General features: G+C 40.4%; 1 protein-coding gene across 7 annotated transcripts in view; it reads right to left on the reverse strand.

The window, feature by feature from the left end:
• The window catches only part of LOC119034099 (SH3 and PX domain-containing protein 2A-like), a 60,609-nt gene that overhangs the window by 26,048 nt on the left and 19,468 nt on the right, over positions 1 to 15,093 (reverse strand). For all 7 annotated transcript variants that reach the window (XM_037124823.1, XM_037124821.1, XM_037124825.1 and 4 more), the window contains exon 8: positions 7,774 to 7,805. In XM_037124823.1, the coding sequence (XP_036980718.1) occupies positions 7,774 to 7,805 (32 nt within the window). The remainder of the gene's footprint in view (positions 1 to 7,773; positions 7,806 to 15,093) is intronic.

Below are 15,093 nucleotides of genomic sequence, written 5' to 3' on the forward strand. Positions count from 1 at the left end.
CAGACTCAAATGTGTTTGAGTGTAAACTGTAACTATGAAACAGTTTTTTACCGGTGATAACCTCTAAACTCCATTCTCAAATGGTAACATAAAATATCAGAAACTCTTCTTGGATAATGTTTCTGGCCATTACCTTGAGTCTTGTCTTGTTTACATTTACAGATTTACTGATAATGACGGTAATTCAAATGAGCCACTTTTTATATTTTCATGATTGATCATTTTCCTTCTACTCAAGCTACAACAAACCTGTAGATGTATTCACTGCCTTTGTTTATTTAATACTGAAATTGGCATTGAACTAAAATAAAGGCCTGGCAGGAACCTAGTTTGATATAAATATGTTATCCTGGACATTAATAAACACACACACACTTGTCAACAATATAATTTCAAGACAGATGGAAATAAAACTTGTGATCTCATAAAACCATAATATATGTCAAATGATGCAAAATGGGGTTTCTAAAGCGCACAATTAACTGCTGCTGTGGTTGAACAGTAAATCTGAGACCAGAGGTGAGTGAGTAAAGGCTTTTTCAGCAAAGTCAATAGGCCTGAAAAACAAAAGCTAATATTTCAGTCCCATTCAGGAAATTAAATGTTTTGCAACAGCAGGAAGACAGAGCCAGAACAAGGAGAACGTGTGTGAGAAAAATGGGGTGAAACAGCTTTGGACAGGATAGGTTTAATTTCAAATGAGCTATGTGTAATGCAAGCTGAGCATAAAATGAGCTTAATAAATAACTATGTACAAATGAAGGTTTCATTAAAATGCATCTGCCCAGTGAGGGTAACGGATCTTCTATCAGTCACACCCTGAAAGAGGTGTCTTTTGCTTGGTATGCAAGTGATATAGTACAGTGATTATTTCTGCAGTTGCCAGGGTGTTTGTGTGTGTATGTGTGCGTGTGTGTGTGTGTGTGTGTGTGTGTGTGTGTGTGTGTGTGTGTGTGTGTGTGTGTGTGTGTGTGTGTGTGGAAAGATTGTGAGAATCAACAGAAGTGGAAAATATACATGTAGAGTCTAGTCTACATGTAACTGTGAGACTCAGCAAGTTACCACAGGAGTTTAAAGGTTATCTAAAGGTTAGGGATACATGATTGACAGAGCTAAAAAAATCCTAATTAGCATAAAATAATTTGTAAAGGGTTTAAAATATATATTGTCAGCGGCACTGGACAATTGCTCGAAATTGCTAGACAAAAGTAACAGACAAAGACATGAAATAGCTAAAAGGCAATTGATAAATGGTCTAAAGAGTTAGCTAAAAGTGATGGATAACCAAAATGGTAATCATATTGTAGTTTTAAGTACGGTAGGCTAATAGATAAATGATTACAAATAGCATAAAGTAATCGATAATTGTAGCTTCTGGATAAAAGGTGTAATTTCTTTAGCTTAAAGTAATTGATAATTGGTTAAAACTGTTAGCTAAAATTAGATGGAGCAGTTTGTGTAAAGCAGCTATTGGATAAATGGTTAAGATAGTTAGCATAAAGTTATCCATCCAAGGATGGAATTGTTAGCTAGAAGTAGCCTAATTGACAAAAGGCTGAAATAGTTGTTATAAAGTAATATAAAGGAACATAAATAAATATAGGGCTGTGAGGGCACATCTGACTAAAAAAAAACAAAAAACTACTAACCGTCATAGTATGTGCGAGCTTGCAAGCCTGTTTATATATGTATTATACAGTCTGCGTATGCACAGTGTATATCTAACGTATTTCTGATTTGTGAAAACTATTTTCTTCTTGGCTTGCCTCAGAAAGCCCGATCAGCCACTCTGTGTGTTTATATCTCTCCTCACTCAGATTTATACATGTGCTTCCTGCTCCCACCCTTGCACTCCCAGACATCTTAACTACATCCAACCCTCACCTCCACCCCCACTCACCCATCATCAGCTCCGTCCAAAGATGATGACAGTTGGGAACCTTGCGATAATTCATCACCATGAGGAGGAAACTAGGGAGTCAAGTCTACCCATTTAAACCCAGGAATTTTTCTCTGTCAGAGATTTTTCAGGATGAAGCATTTTGCTTGATAGCATAGTTGGCGCTGGCCTTTATATCTTAGTGCCATATTTTGGACCCCTGGGGTAACTTTACGAGAGCAGATCTGGGTTGAGAGGAGTAAAATTTGGCAAAGTGCAATGCCTTTGTTTGGCTCATCAGCAGCAGATGTGCAGTTGGATTAGAAAAGGACACAGGACTGCTGTTCAATGTAGTACAGATGTACTCATGTCATTGAATCAGTATGTGGCCCTGGGGGAGAAGGGGCAGACCACAAACAAATAATACAGAAACTCTCCCTAAATTCATCTTACAGTAAGAGAGCCTTCACAAGGCTGTTAAGAACTGTCGAATATCTCCATTATCTTAACTTGATCAGCTGTATCTCTTATTGCATTAGTATTGTCATGGAAGTTAAAAGGTAAAATGCCGGACAGAAAAATAGAACATTTTCAAATATAGCCAATGTTTGGAGGAATTTGAAAACTACATTAGCTGTGCCGAATTAGGTGCATTTCCATCAACTGGTTTGGAGGGAAGAAACTAAACTACACAAAGTGTCATTTTGTCTGAAGTTGGCAGTGTGGCTGGAACAGACTAGAAGAAGTAGAGGTCACTAACTGGAAGCAAAACCTCAAAGAAGAGGAAATAAAGGCTGAATCCAAATGTCCACCCCCTGGACTTGCCGGCTGAGTCATACGTACAATGGCGTGTTCACTGTCATCACGTCAAGCCTATGAGGGCAAAATGCTGCAAGGCTGAGGTGCTGACAGACACATTACAGACTACAACAATAAAATGCATTGTTAAACATGATTCCAGTAACACTTTCATAAAGCAATTGTTGTAAACATTAAATGATAACTTCATATTGTGTCCATTTAGTAATGAATTGTGGGTTATTAAATTAGTGCACCCCAAGTGGACTTTGGAACTCTGCTTGAGGACCTGTGTGGACTCGACGAATTGTGGATTTTGACAGAACTCAGGACTGTCAGACTTCCAGCAAAAGTCCACGAATAATGTAGGAGTGGGGATGACATCTGGAAGAACCACAACCAGTTACTTTGGCTGTCTGTAAAGCAAACTTTAGTTAGTCTGGGAACGGGAATCTAAAGTTCTTCTTAAGAATATCCAGGACGACGCCAACAATTGATTCAAGACCGATTAGTCATGTGACTTAAATGTTTGCCACATCAAAACTTATTCAGAAAAGATGTTTCCATTTCACATTAAGTGCATTAAATCTTTTCCAAAAAAAGGCAAAAATCACCTCAAGCAAGCACAAAATCTGTCCTGCAAATCTGAGGAACAATATTCTACGGCTATTTTTAATGACTGTGTTTCATCTCTGTTGCCTTTGTTGGTGCTATGCAACATCACTAAAAAGGTCACTGGTAAATAGTCTGGACTGCGAATCTTGCAACCTAATGACAAATGGGACTCACATCGCCTCAGTCACATCACTGGGAAACATCACTCCATAGTTCTGCTAGAGGTAAGACACTCCACCTTTAACTCCAGCCCAGCCGCAGCATCATTGCAGTGGATGTTGCTGATTCAGAGGGTTTCCAAAGAGTCTAGGATCAGAGGCAAGCTGCTAATTAAGTAAGTGGGACTTCAAACCTCCACTTCATCAGGTTTTCCAGTAGTAACTCTGGCGTCTTTAACACTTGACTACTGTACTTGTATGCAAAGGAAGAGCGTCAAAGAACACCATGCTGTGACTTATCCCTACGACTGACGTGCTATACAAAATGACAAATAATGAATACATTTCTGATCTAACTTACTACAGAACATTTTCTGGCTTGAACATGGTGTTTTCAACAAAAAGCCTGAGTGCTTCCTCCAGGGTGGAAGCCCACTGTGACAAATGGTCACTTATCAGAAACAGAGAGGCCTGTATTGGATCAGCTCCACGCTGGAGGAGGTGGAGCTGCGACTCTGCCAGAGTTAAGTGGTAACTCGGGCCAAAAAACAAACAAACATTTCTACACTGATGTAAAAGCTGAATGTAGGAATTCAGTTTAACAGCCGTGTCTACCACTTTTAACGACATCTAGTGGAAAAACAAAGTAAAATGCAGAGTTAAACCTGGTTAAACCACAAAATGAATCTTTCTGCTACTGTGAGACTCACTGTGCATTAGTCTGGGAGGGAGGATTGGCTGTTCATTGAGAAAGAAGCTGCTGAAACAGTGCACAATTGTTGAGGGGATTTGGAAGTGCTCATTGGCCTTAATGATTTCCTATGCCAGTTTAAAATCTTATCCAACTGCAAACACAAACAAACACAGGGATCTCTTGACCCACCCACCATTGAGCTAGGATCAACAGATTAACCCCTTTTCCTCCCAACAAGCGGGCGCACGCACATGCACGCCAACGTACGGCATGTAAACACCCACATAGACACAGTCTCCTGCACACATGTACACCCTGAAGGCCCCCGGAGACCCGCAGCTCAAATAAAGACAGCAAGTCTGCACACATAAACACACTCCCTCAGTCCATGCGCAACTCTGAAATGGTTTCCACTTGCCACGTAAACCTCCTCTCCTCTCCAGCTGCTTTTCACATGCACTACACCCCTGAGCGCTCCATTTCTTCTCCTCTCCTACTCAATTTGTGTCTGCCCTCTGCTCATCTCGCTTTCTTCTTGAATACAGATCGACACTTATGCTTTAAAGATGATCTGAATCTGAAGCAAGCCAAGTTAATTTCAACACTCGCTTTGTTTTCTTTTATCTAAAAAACGTCTCTCATTGTCTTTGCTTCGGCAGTTTTGATAAAAAATGTTATGAATTTCATCACTATGGTCCAGAGAAGTTTCCATCAGAGTTCCGTTATGACAGCCGTCTCAGTCATCTGACAGTGATTTATGTCTATGAGCCTGGTATCTGCTGTCACTTATGACAACTCTATTATACGTTAGACTTTATTTAAGTAGTGGCTTCTGTGATGCTGAGTGAACAACATAGCTCATATTGTGGAGCATTTGAAGTGGAAGCTGGAGGACAACAAATGAGATATGGGCCAGAATCTTACTGGAAACATATGAGCGATAAAATCCCAAAGTATATAACACAACTCCCTTTTAAATCACCTTTTTCCCATTGATATCGTTACATACTACACATCGTACAACAAGAAGAAATTGCCAAAGACATGCTCAACAGATAATTGGGTGAGCAATCTTGGCAAAAATTAATATAATTAAATCTAATCACAATAATGATTTAAATTTAGAATGTCTCTCTCAATTTTTAAATGCAATATAGACAATAGATGAATCTGCCAAAACTCATACAAACAGGCTACATTTTAAGAGATGTAGTAAAAATGCCTGTGCATGTGGACGGGGCCTTCAAAAACAATCAAGACGATGAGGAAAATGATGAAGGCAAAGCTGACAACGAGACGGACAGTGAGCGATCATCCGTGTGCGCGGAGGTAAACAGAATTCCTCGTCGAACCTCTGACCACTTGCAGTTTTGTGGTGGCGGGCTACATTCTCCTGTTTAGGGCCGGGGCTCAGTAAACTCTTATGGGAGACCTGCACCATGTAATTATGGAGGCCGTAAGCTGCAGCTACAGCACAAATATCACCACAGACTCGCTGCACTTTATCTGCTGTCCGGCGTTAAAAGAGGAAGATCAATCTTTCAGCTGCTTTTACCACTAATGTCCGGCATGGGGGCGATGGTGAAGGCCTTGTACGGTATGTCCTCCAGGTTGACTCTGAACAGTAAATCTTCTTGAGTACCAGACTTAAAGTGTGTTATTATTGTTTTCATTGGTAGACTTGATCTCATCGAATGATTTATTGTCAGCGTAAACGTACAGAGCGTACATCTTACTACAGAGGTGATAACAGATTTAATATCAAACCAAACCTTTCACATTAAAGCAGCTGAAAATGACAGGCACAAACTTTCCAGGCAGCCGATATGAATATAACTGGAAACCAATCTAATATCTTGCACAGACTGAATGTAGGCTACTCCACACACACACACACACACACACACACACACTCTCTCTCTCTCTCTCTCTTTCTCACACACACACACACACACACACACTCACACACACAGCTGAAATAAGACAAATTTTCCATTTCGCTATGTAGCTGGAATCCCCTGTTACGTAAAGCCTCAATACCATGGAACACATAATGAAATTAGGTTGGGGTCTTATTTCGTTTGGTGGCAGCTCCGGCACAGCTTTTGCTCAAAGTGGATCACCCACAAAAAAAATGTACTCTCAGGTCATTTATTTAGACTTTTTCGTGGCCCGGCTATGTCATATGTAACTGTGGCAAATTGCAGGATGGACGGCCACGGCGAGTTTGCATCTGATTGCAGCACTAACCTGTAATTTAGTAACGCATGTGGGTATCTGAGACGGCATGAACACACAAATACACAACACTCGCACAGCTGTTCACTAAAGCCCTCTCATAATTTTCCTGCTGCCTCCTACGCCTGTATCCCCAAGCTCAGCTGAGTCACTCAGTCTTTCTGTCTTCCTCTCTCACACACACATAAACACAACCTGGCATGTAGAGCATAGAGGCACAAACAGGTGGTCTCCCCCATCTAACACTGTTTTCTCGAGTAGTAACGTAATTCAGAACAACTGCTGTTTAAAACTGTATAACATTTGACTCCTTCAATGCTGTCATCAATGAAATGATTAGTTGCCAACTGTTCTGATGATTGATTAAACCGTTTTGATTAAACTGTTTCAGTATTTTTGTAAGACGGAAACAATCAAAATCCTCTGATTCTTTGGTTTTGTTCTACCTCTAAGGCTGTAGCTGAATATCTTCGGGTTGTGGACAAACACAATGTTTGAGGATGTCAACTTGGACTTTGGGAAAAAGTGACCAACCTCTTTTCTCCATTTTCTGACACTTTTAAACCAAATACCTAATTGATTTATTGAGAAATGAACAGATTAAATGACAACATAAATAATCGTTGGCCCATTTTAAAGGACGTATAAGGGGTAGGACAACACTGACAATATTTTGAACATTCAGGCGCTCTAAACGGATCAGACTCACTGCTTTATGTCTCCTCTTGGCAGTTGTTATCAAATGAGGGTAAAGTGACTGGAAGTTAACTCACTTGCAGTGAATAAGAAGAAACTCACAAGGGAAAAATGGCAGCTATTGCAATGTTACACAGATATAAGAGAGGCAGAGTTGTATATGACTGTTCAGCTTTCAAGCAACTTTAACTCATCTCGGTTGTCAATTTTTATTCTGTAAAGCTGATGCTGCCCGAGCCAAACTCCAACACTGTGACGGATAAATCTTTTCTTAATCATTGATTACCTGTTGAGAAAAGAGTGCTGTAAAAACTGTCATGTGTGACAAAGATAAGCTCCAAATCCTCTCACTTCAGGTGAAGCCGAAGCTGGAGAATTCTTGGCATTTGAGCGTGTAAAATAACTGAAACCACTAATCGATTATCACAATAGCTGCTATGACCTCAGGCAATTTTTCAGACATTACGCAGCTCCCTCTGGAGCCAAAAAAGACTTGCAAGACTGGCAGTAGTACTCCAAGACCCGTAAAGAGACTTTAATGTGTGTAAACAATGGAGTTTGTTCCCCTACGAAGTTTGTGTGTACCAAAAAACAATGATTAACAATGTCACAAATCAACACCACAATATCATTCAAGTAGGCAGTAAATACAGACTCTGTCGACAGACAGCTGTGAGAGAATTTCAGATCTTTACCTGATTTCCGTTTGCCAGAGCCTCCACAGTCTCTGCAAAAGAAACAACACCAGAGGAGCATGGTCAGTACGGTTGTGAGTGCAGGAGAAGTCAGAGCATTAATACAACTTGATCAATCCGGTAAATGGTTACAGCTGAATCTCTGCATGGGACCATCCAAATGTGGCTGGCACACAGGCACCAGCCAAGCCCTCGTTGAGAATGCGTGCAGAACTTGACCCATGGGCAGAGGGAGGGAGACGGGGTGGGATACAACATACTGTACGGGTGTGTAAGTGTGTCAAGGACAGTAACCAAACAGATCATCAGATATTTTAGCCAATCTACTCCCACGGCTCAGTTCAAATGGTGCATCCGAGGAGCGACGCAGCTGCCTCTGTGTAACAGAACACTGTTTATTTACTTGACAACAGTATCATATCCCCCTTGATAAATCCCATTCATGTTTAGATGTGAAAGCGTCTTTCTGTTCCGCGACAAAACGCTGAAAGAATGAGCATCAGTGTGAATGAACCCGCTCTGTGCTTTCATGCTCATCAGGGTCACAGGGCAGCAGTCTGCCATTGACTGTGTGCACTTACTGTACGCGACTGTGTGCCGCTCCTTTCTTATTTTCTAGACTGGAACCGATCATTTGCATGATTGTAAACCTGTCGCTGTTGATGCATTTGTTCAGCCCGAGAAAATATGCTGCTTTTACTTCATTCAGACAGAAATTAATCATTTAGAAGCCAAAACAAACAAAAAACTGGTACGATGAACACAAGGTAAATACATTTAAACTCATTCATTAAAGTGTTGTCAGTTCAATTTGTGAGCTCATGCCTCATTTACTACAACGCAAGAACATAAATGATGATGCTTCACGTAATAACTTAATCCAGTTTGATGAGATTAAACCACGAGGATGCGCAAAGATTTCACAACAGAATCTGTGCCCACATGTGTTTTTGTGGCTTGTAGCATGTTGAACATTTTGGCTGACTTCATGTCCTCGTTTAGTTAGCTGAGCTGCAGAGAGAGCCCACTGAGGAGAGGCTGAAGTTTGACGCAGATGTGAGCAGACACCGGGCTCTCTGGAGAGGCCAGCAGCAGGACTACAGCCACGGCCAGTTATGGATATGGAGTGCATGCCTGGATAAATCTGGTCCAACATTTGGTTACATGGTTACAGGCTGGTCATCAACTCGTTGTGTTCTATTGATTACACTTAACTAAGCAGGATATTTCAAACTGCAGCACAAAGAAGCCGCTGCATGTTAAAGTTTTGCTTCTAGAGGACGAGCACGATGATAGGATTACCCTCAAAACACTTCTGGCTTAATCAAAACATTTTTTACTAATAACCGTATTCCTCTGTTGCTTCAGATAAAGTCATGTTTGGCGCGAGGATTCTCCTTTTCCAGATGTATGAACAAATGTGAGTTATGAGACATTTCCAATCACACATGTAATAGCTTACAGCTCGGTTCAGCTTCATTAAAAACATAAATGATATCCGTACTTAATTTGGAAATAAAACAACAAATTCAACCGTGAAGGCCCTATGAAATTGGATTGTGGGACAGTAGAAACGGTGTTTATATTGGATCCTAAAGCAATGTTCATACTGTGGATGAGAATTTCATAACTCATTATAATATACGATGGGCAGATAATTTTAAACATCAATGCTGAGCCTATATAAACAGAGTTGTAGCAGATTAAAAAGTAAGCAGATGATGCACACTGGAGATAACTTTACTTTTCCCTCCAAATGAATGTAAATGTATCTTAAATGCCTTCCTCCGTCCAGCCCAAAGTAAATTCAAAGCTGTTGTTGAACCCATTTAGAGTACAGGCATGGTTTTGGGCTCTTTGGAAAGGTTATAAGCTGATTTAATTCCCAAGTTGTGAGAAGCTCTGTAAGTGTTTCTGACATCAATCTGTGGGAGTCTGAACACACTGAATTATCAATTTTTTCTCGCCCACATTTTTTAACGCAAAAATACGCCTACAGATGACCTACAACTGCCCTCACGGCTGGGAACCACAATGGATCCACATGATATAGTAAAACATGGACCAAGTTCAAATTAGATAACAATTCACTGAAAATGGACACTGAACACAAGGTTTTCTGAGGAAATGTTCAGGCGCCTGGCAAAAAAAGAATTCAATTTGTGAGCTCCAAATACCCGTCCTTGTGAGTCATAGGGGCAAAAAAAGTCATTCTAGTTTTTTATTTCCTTATTTACACAAATTCTATGCACACAAAATAGTCAAAAACAAGCGCTACTCCAAGAGAAAAATGCATAGAACTAGTTAATGGCTTTAAAAACTGATCTAGACTATGTATTGCTGGACTTGACATCACATTGGCTACATGACGCATCAAACATATAGAGGCTGGCCTGAAAGTTGCTCAGGAGAGAGAAGAAGGAAGAGAGAGTGGGTCACCAGTCTACACGATCACCCATTGGCTGTTTTAGGCTGTTGGACGGGCTTAGATATTAATAAAAGCTTTAAAATAATCTGCGGCCGCTGTTCTTTTTATGTGGAGTTTGGCTCTAAATATGTTACTGAAATGGATCTAGTGGAAGTCTGGGAATAAAATATTACAGACAGTTAGCTTGTTTGTTTGTTTGATTGTATGTTTGTTTGTTGACTGTGCCCTGCTAATGCCGTTTTATCTTAAAACGGCTTAAAATGGAATTTAAGCTTTCTAACAACGTTATGGCACGATCATACACTTTAACTGAGGCATCATCAGCTTATTTGCTTAGCTGTGTTTGTCCAGTTTTAACAGGTTAAACACACATCGTGAGGAGCGGAAACCAAATATGTCATCAGTTTTACAGTTTAAACAAGTTCACAGATTCTACTGAGGATTGGAGAAGCAAGCAGGGTGAATGAGTACGTAGGTAATGTAGCATAAACGTACAGATAAATCACTGCATGTTTATTGCAAAGGGTCCAGATTCTGCTCACATCGAGACATCCTGTGAGATATATTCGATGTAACACATTTTATACATTACACTAAAGTATTTCATGAAGCAACCTGTGTTTATTTTATTAAAATCCTGCAGGGTGGAGATGAAACTGAGAGAAGCACTATAGAGGGTTGGGGAGAAACGATGGGGATAAAGATGCTTGACCTGCCCTGCTGGCTCATGACCCCTTAGCACAGAGCTGGAATAATATTCTTCCCAGGAGGAGAGTGAGCGCACAACCCTGGCTCTGTGCGCTCTCCTCCTATCACCAGTAAAAATCTAATAGATGAGGGGAAGGTAAGGGGAGCGAGAATATGTCCAAACACTATTAAATGCTTAAAGACTTTTTGCGCCTGTGTGCATTTTAACCTTTCGTCAACAACAGAAAGCAGTGAGGTCGTCTCTACATATCATACAGCTTTGGTTTCATTATGTGCACGTCCATGCCAGGAGATGCACATACAGTATATAGACATAAACAGCATGGCCTGAACACATCATTAAATATCCAAGCCCGTGAGAGTCCATCCTAAGCTTGAGTTGAGAATAACCATCTGTTTGCAGCTCACTCTTTGTAGGTGGGCCTATTAGAAATGGAATGTGTGAGACATCAGTCCTTTGCTCACATTTCTCAGCCAAGCCAGAGGACTGAAGTGTCTGCTCTGCTGCCTGTATACATTACACAGACACTCCTGCCTGACCCGAGATTAACCTCAGCAGGAGTCACCTCCAGCTCAGGGGTCGACGGGTCGACGTCAATGAACAGGAAATCATTATGATGGAGATACAGCACTTAAGAGCTGCCCATTTGCTTGTAAAAAAAAAAAATAAATAAAAAATGAATATCTTAATATGTATAGTAAGTGGAGCCTGTTATTCGTTTCTGTTTTTTATAAAATAAACTTGACAAAAAAATGTGACAGGAGCTAAAAACACCAAGAAGCTGCTTGGAGTTCTGAGGGTTAACAAAGGTAATGATGCTGCTCATTGAGAGCCTCACCACAGCACAGTAAACTCACCCACATGGGCCAAAATCTCCTGCAAAGCTTGGTCATGATTACACAGTGATGTCAGGGTGAAAGAATGCTACTCTAAATCATTAAAATTTCCCTTGTGGTGAAATGGTGATGTAAAATTCAAGCATCCTGCGATAAAGAAAAATAGTCCTTTCTCTGTCATATAAATCAAAATACATAATTTTGTAATCGTGTTGTGTTTTCACATTGACAGTGTGAGGACACACCTCTCATTGTGGACAAAAACAGGTCAATAAGATAAGATAAGATAAGGACTTTATTAATCCCGAAGGAAATTGCTGTGCCAGGACACGAGCCAGGCGTCCGGACAGAATCATTACATCTTCGAATTTTTGGCACAGGTTACGTGGTTAGACAAGTTATATTTAAGGCAGTAAATCTCCAGAGTAATGAAGATAACTCAGTGTAACATTGTCCACAGTCAAGTGAGTCTATCTGTTTATATACGTATGAAAGTAGACACATATTAGGGGTATGACTGAGGAAATGTATTTTCACCACAGGCTCTATACCAACAGCACGGACCTATGTTTAGTTTGAAGCTACAGAAGTGACACATCTTGTCACAAGCACTTTACTCATATCTTCAAACCATCTCAACTCTGACAGCCTCTGTGACTGTCTATGAACTACAGTACATATTTCTGTTCCACGTATCTGAATAGATAGAAAAGATCCAGTGTAGGATTTAGAGGGGTTCAGGAGGATTTAGGGGCTGCCATTTTTCTAAAGTAGCCCAGAACAGACACACCGATCTGCAGCTTTTTTTTTTTTTGTTACAGATGATTGATGTTAAGCTGATTGCAATCTGCAACCTCACCTGTAGATGCCACTGAATCCTTCATACTGGGCCTTTAATCACATAAATCGATTTCATGCTTAAGACTCATGTGTCTTGCACGATCAGATGTGCTGTGCCTTCCTTCATGGGAATATGATGGAGAAAGGGCCGTAATTCTTCTTCGTCTACATGTTGCCACAAGCACAGGACTGAAATGGAGGACATTTTGATCTCCAAAGTCGGTGGTTATTCCTTTTTTTTCATCTTAAACTGCAGAGCCTAAGCTGTCATGGATTTTTTATGTCAACCTTGCAGTCTGGTTCAGCTCAGTGACACAACTGATCCCCGCTTTTCTCGTTCTCGACAAGTCTACAGGGTGTGCAGCAATTAACATGGAATCCAGTTATGTGATACAAAGGCTTATGAAGGCATTGTTAAGAAACTACCAGAGTACAAGAAGATGCTGCCTGGTGGAGTGCAGACGGACATTAATTCATGCAAGAACCACTTTTTCTCAAGAGATTTGTTCTCATGTGGCACGTAGGAATGATTTAAGAGTCACATTTGCCAGTGTTATCACATTAAAATTTCTCTTGGGTGAGAACAGAATTCTTCAGCGGTCCAGACATTAATTTGACCTAAAATCACATCACCTCAGCCTGAATAAATTTAGTATTTAGAATCGATCCTGAAATTGATTTAAATGAAACATATTACTGAGACAAGCTTGCTGCAAAATTAATATTCTATTCACCAAATCATCAGAATCATCCTGGCTTGCCAATTTAGTGAGAGGTGATCATTTTTATTGGCGTATTTCCACACAGAAAATGTATTCAGTCCAGCAGTTATGAGGAAAATGCTCTCACTCCAGCAGCTCCCTCAGGCTCTTTATTCAGGTCTCAGTCTGGTTTCATCCTCTGCTGGACCCGACAGTGTAACATCTCCAACTGTAGGCTATAATATCATCCCTTCTGATATCCCCTTCACCACCTCTCACATTGCTCATGGACCGCTTTGCTTTAGAAAAGCATTTACTCTCATATCTAACTTCATTTGTCATCGTTTTTTATTTATTTCTGTCACAGTACAGCACTCCTCCAATGACACATCACTGAAGGTTGTTTTGTTAATATTTTTATTATTAGTTCGAGTCCTCTAACACCACTACTGACACTCTTAAAATTGCTCATACATTTTTTACCGCTAGACTTGAAAGCCTGTGATATGACATTGTGACTGTGATAACATCTATGTGAATCACACACAAACAAGGTGCCATACGTGGACATTTTAGGAGCATTGATTGTGCCATCGATGAACTCTCACAAATTCCCACCTACTTAGTTTGTGTAGTTAAATGAACAGTGAGTAAATTTTGCCGCTGGGTGTCTCTCAATCAAAACAAATTGAGTTTGATGATGTTGTGAAGTGGCATGGGATCATGGGAGCAAAACAAACAGCAGTTAGCAACAGAGTGGATAGCTAGCTACTTGCTGACTCCCTTGCTCAGTCTCTGACATATTATCTGATGTGTTCAGTGTTTCCCAAAGGTCATAACGTCACCGATTTTTGTCTTGGCGCCAATTTGTGATTATAGCTGAATTCAAGTCAATGTGAGATGCACAGAGAAACACACTTAAACCCAACACATCCACACTGTTTGAAATGATGGACTGGATTGGAGTAATTTCTCTGGTTTTGAGCATTGTTGAAAACATTTGTGATGACGTAATGAAATTACTTAAACTAGATAAAAAATGCATAACGAAAAAGCTTTGAAGGAGGTTTAGTGAATACAACCTAGAACATTCGTACGATCAGCCTCAATGGCTTTGATTTGGATGTCTGAACTGGAAGAACATTGCAGGAAGTATGAGTTTTCTTTAGGAGCAGTACATTTTCTCCTGTGGGTTGAAGTCTTAATCTTTATTTTTTGTATGCTGAGTCAGTATGCTTGCCGCTGGGTACCATATGTCCAGACTCTGAAGTCTAGATGTAGAGCCACAGTCTGTTAGGCCACAGAACAACTGCACAAACCAAAGAAGCAGCAGGAGGAAGAGGCCCATCCACAAAAAACAAAATCTAAACATATGATTAGCCAAACATGAGCAGTGGTGATTCAGCTTCTGATGCGTAAAATGTTACTATGGAGATGATGGATATATGCATATGTTTACTGAATTATTCATAATTGTGCCATTGCCCTTGACCAAGTTGCTGGCCTCAGCTGCAGATGGTCTCCAGGCGCTGCACACTCTTCCTAAATAGCTCAAATGGATCCAATTCAGGGTACAAATTTCCCCATGGGGATCAACAAAGTGTAACGTCCTGTTTCCACTCTATAAATAAAGTTCAAAGCAGTCGCACTGCAGCCAAACACAGTGGACCAGCAAAAACACGGGCTGGCACTGATGGCTCGTATTATCTCTGCAAAACACCTCAAAGCTCAATGATGACATAAAATATCATAAATATCACCTTGAAAGTCACCTCACTGTCTCTTGTTACAAACAAACCACACACC

Source organism: Acanthopagrus latus, chromosome 15, assembly GCF_904848185.1.
Source record: "Acanthopagrus latus isolate v.2019 chromosome 15, fAcaLat1.1, whole genome shotgun sequence".
Lineage (NCBI taxonomy): Eukaryota > Metazoa > Chordata > Actinopteri > Spariformes > Sparidae > Acanthopagrus > Acanthopagrus latus.